At 39.6% G+C, this 8480-nt stretch overlaps 1 protein-coding gene across 1 annotated transcript; it reads left to right on the top strand.

Moving 5' to 3' along the window:
- The first annotated feature begins 805 nt into the window (after positions 1-805).
- On the top strand, positions 806-6581 carry LOC115328155. The gene is made up of 4 exons (XM_040216566.1): positions 806-935; positions 2068-2271; positions 4312-4488; positions 6541-6581. Exons 1-4 carry the CDS (start codon positions 857-859, stop codon positions 6579-6581), a joined length of 501 nt encoding a protein of 166 aa, XP_040072500.1. The 5' UTR covers positions 806-856.
- Positions 6582-8480: the final 1899 nt, after the last annotated feature.

Below are 8480 nucleotides of genomic sequence, written 5' to 3'. Positions count from 1 at the left end.
CACAACCAAGTTGACTGCACAGGAAACATTGATTCCCTCAGCTTTTGAATATTGCTAATTTATTTTGGACGTTGTCACGGTCATATAAACCTAAATTGGTTCGAGGAAAAGAGTTGCAAATCAGGAATAATAAACATTGTAGCCGGGATTTGATCACTGTTAACATTTTGTACTTATTTAAACGTAATTTTATTTTTACGCGCCTGAGGCTATATTTGATCTATCTAATCACAAGTGCGCTCCGGAAATTGCCTGTTTTTTTTCTTGCTGAATATGTTATCCTTTGTTCCTGCTGTTTCTTTAGGAATAGAACCATCTTATATTGGTGGAATCACTAATAAATTAGTGCAAAGGATAAAAACATTACCCACATCACCAATTTAAAAAACGCACACTTCTTTAAAGGTAACCTTTCGATGTTGTTGTTAAATTATACCCTTAAATATATTTTGAATCTCAGAATTGTCCCTCGTTTAACCTTCATGACGTGATATCTCTAACTACAAGCGTCAGCAAAGAAGCTGCAGCCTGTCTAAAACACGAAGAATAACTCAATTCAAGCGTTTATTTTGTGATCATGATTTTCGGTTTTTAAGACGTGCATTACGAAAGGTCATAGATGAATAAACATGATATTTTGGATGAAAATAACCGTTAAATAGAAAAAAAATGAGTGGAAAATGTCGTGCCTGTCTCGCAAAAAAACAACATATGGTTGGAATTTTCTGGCACTCCTTTTATTGTTAGAAAGGTTTAGCAGTATTGCAGCCTGCCATCTCGAACATCGCTTTATTGCGGACTTAGCTTCGTGACTTTGCAGTCATCTCACAGGTCTGCAATTGTTGGTGACTTCGGCATGTTCTCAACAATCTACGGCCTGGAATCATCTGCAGTGAAGATGAATCTCTTCCTCCTCCTGAGTGGCGCAGTAATTGGTATGATCTAAAACAAATATTTAAGTTAACCTTCCACTATAAATATTTTGTGACTATTCAGCAGACTCAATATTAGGCAAGGATACGATAACAGCAGAAATGACATAACGAGGCATTTGTGCCTAAATATTTCAGAATGTATTCCGAAAAGAAGTTACTCATTCCTCTAGTACACGTAGCATTCAAGAGAATGCTTGCACAGTAGCTGGATGTTGCCAGTCAAATTCTGAGTTAAAAAAACAAAACAAAAGAACTTGGGCTTCCGGGGTTGTATTTAATGGAGCAGTTTTAACAAAATACGACTCGTCACAAGGTGGAGCGAGAAGACTTTGATTATTTATTAATAATGTGCCGTTGTGTATATTTCCTTATTACAGTCCTGAAACGTATTTCACTTCTGAAATTAAGTCAGAGGTCTATCTAGTTGTTGATGACTTTTTTTCGTCTGGAGCAGAAGTGTAAAGTTTGCTATTTCTTAAGCTCTGCTTGCTAATTTACTACGTACAATTTCAACTTTGAACATTTATTTTTTTGTTTTGGTTTTGGGTGCGTCATTTTTTAAATCTTTTATGTATATTTTAGGTCTCTGTAATTCTTAAACGGTTGAATCTGGGCAGTGAAAATAAATACATATAAAACAATAAAACTAAAATATCTTGTCTTTTTGTACACATCACGCGCCTGGTACGCATGTTAACCGCCGAAGATATTCGCTTAAAAATGTGATAACTTACCCTTTCCATATAGTACTTGTCACAGCAAATTGCTGCACTCCCCAGATAGAGTTCAACGAAGGACGAGGCTGGAAATAAGTTGAGATATAATGCTAGTCTGCGCTGTGGTGCTGAGGATGCAATTTCACTATGCTCAGTGCTCAACACAGGACGAATTTTGGGTTCTAAACTTATTTCCGGTGTCGTCATGCTGCTAACTTCCTCTGTAGACTGCAACGATTGGCTCGTCCATGTGCTGTGTGGGAAAGAGGACGCTCCAGATTGTTTTAATGTGCAGAAATAATGATAAAAATTTGCGTTCACAATTCTTTCCTGATTTAACACGATTAGAAGGCAGACAAAAATCTGTTTCGGAGAAATGGTGCTGATAAACAAAACTGTTTAAATTCTGTTTTCAGGGCTGTCCGTCTCTGCGAAAATTGAGACCGATAATCCGATTTGTAAAACGCCGCCAAGTGGTGAAAATCTTGGAGATGCTCACGATGGATGGGCATACTATTCCAGTGTCGACCGTTGTGGAAAAGAGAAGTTTAAATCTAACGATTTTTCAGGAGAAACAAATCAATTTGCGACCGAAATTCAGTGTATTCAAACGTGCCGGAGTAAGTATTATTCGTAGCCGCACACTCACTGTGAATAGCTTGTCCAAATCTGCCATTATATGCACTTTTTTTAAATATTTTGTCGGGACAGTTATAGATGTGTTCTCATAAATTGATTCAAGATTTTATAAATTTGCTCACCAGCCGGCGTCTTGAATATGGAGTGCTTATGTTTATTAAGGGCGTAATACAAAACTAGATCGCTGTTTTTTTGGATACAATAGGCAATCGATTTCACGGTTTCAAGCACGATAATCTTAAAAAAATTTATTTATCTCAAATACATGACCTACTGTAAAATAAATATAGTTTGTATATTGTGTGATTCCATAAATATTTTGCCGGACTGTGCAGACGACAATAGAGATACCGAGCGTACACAACTTTCGAAAGTGAGTTTATTTAATTTAATTTAATTGTTTTTATAATGTTTGAGAAGTTTATAACCGTAACCATACGTTTACGTTCACTAACTGAGAACTTAATTAGCAATTTTCTCGAACTATTTGCTAATTAGTATTTTTGCAACACCTAATGTCCGTCATGACTGGCAGTTTGTTTATGTAAAAAATCATTTTCTCAATCATGATATTTTTAAGAGTTATTGAAAGTCTCCGCTGAAACACCTGACTTTAACGGTTATAAGACAGGTTATTTTTAAAATCCAACATTTTCGAATGGACATAGTTACACACGAATCAAATGTATTTTTTGTGATCCCACAAATACTTTTCTCGGCTGTGCGAAAGCGGGGAAAATGCTGAGCAGAGAAATAAATTAAATACAAAAGGATCTTATGTTCTGGTACATTTATACCAATGAATGGACATGGTCGGGTACCAAACTCACGGTTTTTATATTTCTGGCCATTTTATCTGTTAATTGTAGGCACAGTTCATGCGTGAAAAGTAAGTTTCAATGAATACTTAAAGTAATATTTTGTTTTATCAAAAATACACATTGCTCGCACAGTAACCTTTTGTTATACTGGCCACTCTTCTAAAAGGGTATGTTACTAATTATGGATCTAGTCAAGAATAAACTTCATTTTGTTGCAACCCTAGATGCAATTGCAAATTTGCGAGACGTGTAAAATAATTTGCTCCGTAAAAGGTTCAAAACATCCGTCTCGTGGAGGCCTCCACCAGAGGTTGAATTACCATTAACTGCATATCTGGTCCTTTGGGGCTGCTACCTGATGAGTCATGACCAATGAACAGCGTCGTGAAGTGGTTTAAAATGCAGGAAAAAATCGTTCAAGAGGACCTTAAGATTTCGAGCAGAGGAAGTGGCTATTTGCGAGTTGATTGCGCCTTTCAAACGGTCGGGAAATACAAAGAAGACAAGTGATCAATAGGCATTCGAAATCTCACAGATTTGAAATAGCAAAGTTTTCCCAGATATTTCTGAAGCAAACTATCGCTGCCGACATACTTCTAATGATCTTGTTTACATTTAGGAACTCAGTTTAAAACAAATGAAATGAATACTTTTAGAACTTTGGATATTCAAGTTAGCTTATTATATTCAAAAACAAACTCAGCGCGCAAAAAAAAGAGAAGAAAACACGGGCGAGGAAGATACACATATACAGCACGGATTGGCACTATTCACCCGCACACACAACAAATAGCGCCAGTTCGTGTTGTATGTGTCTCTTCCTCGTGCGTGTTTTTTTTTTTCGTTTTTAACTTTTCCAGGCTCTAATGGAACAGTTTATTACTACGCTTAACGTCACATTGCACCGTAAATGAAGGTCTCGGCAGAGACCCCTAGAATGCTATGTATGTTTTGGCAGTGTGCGAGTCTAGCAAGCGTGACCTGTGGCTTAAGGAAAAGAAGAATAACCATTTACTGTTAAAAGAAAAAAAAAATTGCATGGTCCGGCTCTTTCAGAATGTATGACTCTGCCGAATTGTTTTTAAAAAAAAATAATTTTGACCTGAAATAGAAGTTGATTTATACTGCTGCGTTTTAGGTTAAGATAAAGCTATTTACGTCGTACTGCTCATATCCCTTCTTTTGCCCTTTCTAATTAAGCTCACCTAAGACAGTTCTGCAACATCACCGCACCAAAGCGTAACAGGAAAGAAAATCTTCCCATGGCCACGTACGACAGCAACCTAGGCTATTGTATTGAAGCCCCTGGTCGTAGAGAAGACGAGGGCAGGGAGAACCTTTTCGTGCGTAACGTAACCTGTATGACTGTTTGCGCGGGTGAGTAGAGCAATCTATAATGCAATTTTTCTTAAACACGTTTTTCTTTACTTCATTTCATGTCATCAAGTTGTGATTTTCAACAAATATTAAGCTTATTAGATCGCTAACTGCGCGTTTTCCGTTATAATTCATATTCTTAGAATTAGAGGCAAACTGATACGGTGAAAGGTTGTCTTTGTAACGTACTTGAAGCTTAGGTAGACGTGTATAATGTTGCATAGGGGAGAAGGATAAGACTATCCCGCTAGCGTGATCTGCATACACATTGTCACATGTTCAGCTGTCGAGAATGATTCTTGTTTCCGAATAGTCTTCAACGTTGTTCTCTGGAACAAACCAGTGTGACATAGAAAATGTAATAATCAAGATTGGAGGTAGTTCAGATAAACTTGAATGCGTTTTTCTGACATAAATGAAATAAACAAAGCAATTTCGACAGCCTGGAAATACAGTTGCTCATGATAGCCGGGGAGCGAACTAATGACAATTTCGTTGTGATCCCGCAATTCAATATTTCGCACAAAGTAATAATTGCAGTGAGCTAGATGTTTCCGTGTGCGTTGTAAACTCTGCCACGTGCGTGGCACTATCTAGTTCACGGTAATAATTGTTTAGTCGAATATATTTGATGATGTGTCTGCCTTTTTATTGGCCTGGTTTTGCAATAACTTTAGTAGTTTTATACTGACAAAGTATTTTAACCTAATATAATTGCGACTTTCTCTGAGCGACGTGCCTTATTTTAAGTAGTACAGTACGCGGACTACACATCTTTGAAAGATGAAATTTTATGCGGTGCTGAATATCTACAGGTGCGGACTAAACAGAGATTTATTGTTTTGAAGATCTTTCTTTATGACTAGACGACGAATTTCGTGGAGGAAATAATATGTTATAATGGCTTGTGTATAAAACAAGCTTCCACTGCTGGGCAGACATAACCCAAAAACTATCCCAGAATATGAATACTGAGATACATGTATTAGAAGGCCCAAATTCAGATACTGAGATATATTTGTCTTTTATACGGAGGGATATTCCTAATATACTTTTGCGAAAACGGAAAAAAATACCGGAAAGCAGCTACCGGAAAGCAAATACCGGAAAGCAGAACCTAATGAAACACGTTCTTTCCCCAAAAGAGATTGTTCTCCTCAGCCACATATAATGACGCAGTGCATTTGCAGCAACGCCATATGTATCGCAATTATCAAATATGGCACAAAATAGGAACATTCGAATTCTCAGGGAATACTCAAGTTTATTTTATCAAGAAACGAATTTGCAAATTTAGATAGTAAACTAACTACACTTCAGCTTATTATTTTTTTGTTTTAACCCTATAAAGTGAGTAAACAAGACAAGACAACACAAATCACCAAAAACAACTGAGTTTTACACTTACACAGCATTACACTCTTTAATAATGCTTAAAATGTTGTACTTGGAAGTTAAAATACGTTTGGGTAGCTTTTAGAATGTATTAGTTGGGAGAAAGCATGATGTAATTCACATTACTATTGCAACTTCATAAATATATGGAAGCTCCAATGTGCATTATATGTTATTAACGTCGTACTATTGTATGCAATATCTTTTTGTTATGTTAATAGAATCATACACACTTTGAAGCCCTTGTGTTTTGACAGGCTTGATGAAACCGACAACCTTTCATGAAAAAATACACAAAAAAATGAACGATGTCACTATAAGTCATCTTATGTAGCAACCTAAAACAGGAACCTATTACTCTAGTCCCAAAATGATTGCAATTCATTTGTTAACCACAATTTTATATGTGTACTCCTACAGAAATACAGTCTCATATTACACTGCATGAACTAGGCAGATCCTTTACGGAGAGTATAATGCGAAATTTATCCACATATTTGGTATTTACTGGAACGTTAATGATTGCGACAAAACTTCGGACGATTTGACAAGACGTGTAGATATCTTAATTACCTTAAAAAGTAGGTTAATACAAAAGTATCATTAAGCCGATTCGGTGTCATCAGGTATGCTATTTCTTCTAATTTCCCTTTACAGGTAAAGACTCGGGAAAAGAAGAGTATCCGAATGGATGTTGAGAAAAATAAAACCTACAGTTGACAACAGAAACGATGTGCACGTTTTAGTAATGCAGCTCTATTAAATATTAAAATAAATCATTCGCAGTTTTCTTACTTGATTGCCGAATATACTCGTTGCATTTTAATGTCTTCATAATGTACAAAACACATCTCGCGTGAAGTTCTGCAATGAAGATGGACATGGCGACTTTTTTGTCTATTGAGAATGCGCATGGCTCAAACTCTATTGAGTTTCAAGGCGGGACCATTTTCTTCAACATTTTGAATGTATGCCAGGCACGTTGGCAGGATTTTGTTTCGGGGGGGGGGGGGGGGGGCGCAAGCATTTTTGATGTCACTTGACAGTGCATGACTTTATCATCCTGACTAATAAAACGCCCTTAATGTGCACATAGTCGATTAAAAGAATAGTTTGCCGGGTTGTTTTGACCGATTTTATTTCGGGGTACTTATGTCGTCTGCTTTGCAGTTGCTTGTTGTTTTTGGTTCTCCGACTGTCGCAGACTGCAAAACGCGCGCCGCGTTAAAAAGAAAAAGTGAGTGCAGCGAGCGACACCACCGTAGACGGAAATTAAGCAGCTGCTCTCTGCGTGCATGTAGTCGCCCCCAATGAAAAAATGGAAGACGTTTACAACTTCCTATGATGCCGAACTAGAGTGAAGCTCTTGAGGAGGAGGAAGGGTACTAAAGGACGGGTGTCCCCTTCCTTATCCCAACCTCTCCTCCTCCCTCTCCCTCCTCATCCCTCGTCCTTCTCCCCCTCCCCCCTCCTCCGCCTCCCCTCCCCCTACCCCTCCCCTCCTCCTTCCTAGTCATCCTCCCCCTCCTCATTCCTCCTCCCCCTCCTCCCACCTCCTCCTTCTTCCCCTCCCTCCTCCTCCCCTCCCTCTCCTCCTTCTCCTCCCGACTGGACTTCCCATAATGCAATGCGCGGGTCAAGAGTGAGACCCGCGCGTTGCATTCTGGGACGTTTCCCATAATGCACGCAGTTACGCTGACGGCGACGCCGCTCGAGCCGGAAACGGGCGCCTAAGAGCTGCGCTGTAGAAACGGAATTGGTTTTGAAACGTCGGGCTCTTGACTGCTAAGGGCTTGGTTGATTAAGGTCTCTATTTCTCTAAATTTTGACCCTACCAGAAGGAGTTCCATGAAAGAGGTTTACGTTTAAATTTTAGAGCGCAGCTCTTGGGGGCCCGATTCCAGCCTGAGCGGCGTCGGCGTCGGCGTCGCCGTCGCCGTCGGCGTAACCGGGGGGGGGGGGGGGGGGGTCACGTGACCCCCCCCCCCCCCCCGAGGTCACGTGTTTCTCTAGCACACTTGCGAGAGTTAGACTTCTGCTCGCACGTTGTGTACCTCCTTCCAGTTCACTTGAAAATCCCGAACCCATGCCATTCACAGTATGGGAGATCCCCCATTCTTCACCACTAGGATTTCATGACGCTTGACTTGCCCGTTGTACCGCATCCCCACTTAAACCATTCCCTCTTGAACGATAAGCTTGCCAGTGTACGGCTTCAGCGTTATTCCCGAAGGTGTCAAGTTGATATATAAAAAAATTTCCTAAAACGTCTACAGTTTGATCACAGTCACGGGTGAGCCAGTGTCGATTTCCATCTGAAGAAGTTTGTTGCAAATCTCTACGGTTACTGTGATGGGTTCCGGGTGGCTTGAGTCGATGAAGTAAAGCGAACGTTTGCCTCTCGAGTCCTGTGTGGTGAAATGGTTGGTGAAGTTTGGTTTATCTTTCCTTTTTTTAAGCTTGGTGATCACGTCTCCTGTCGCGGCAGATCATTTGGAAGTGTCCAGTTCTTCCGAAGGTTTTACAAGTCTTCTTCCTTGCAAAGCAGGTTTCAGGGTCGTGATTGCTCGTGCCCAATTGTGGCATAGGGTCCTGCT

This window comes from Ixodes scapularis, unplaced genomic scaffold, assembly GCF_016920785.2.
Source record: "Ixodes scapularis isolate PalLabHiFi unplaced genomic scaffold, ASM1692078v2 PGA_scaffold11__112_contigs__length_91849675, whole genome shotgun sequence".
Lineage (NCBI taxonomy): Eukaryota > Metazoa > Arthropoda > Arachnida > Ixodida > Ixodidae > Ixodes > Ixodes scapularis.
This window is presented reverse-complemented; position numbering and strand designations above follow the sequence as displayed.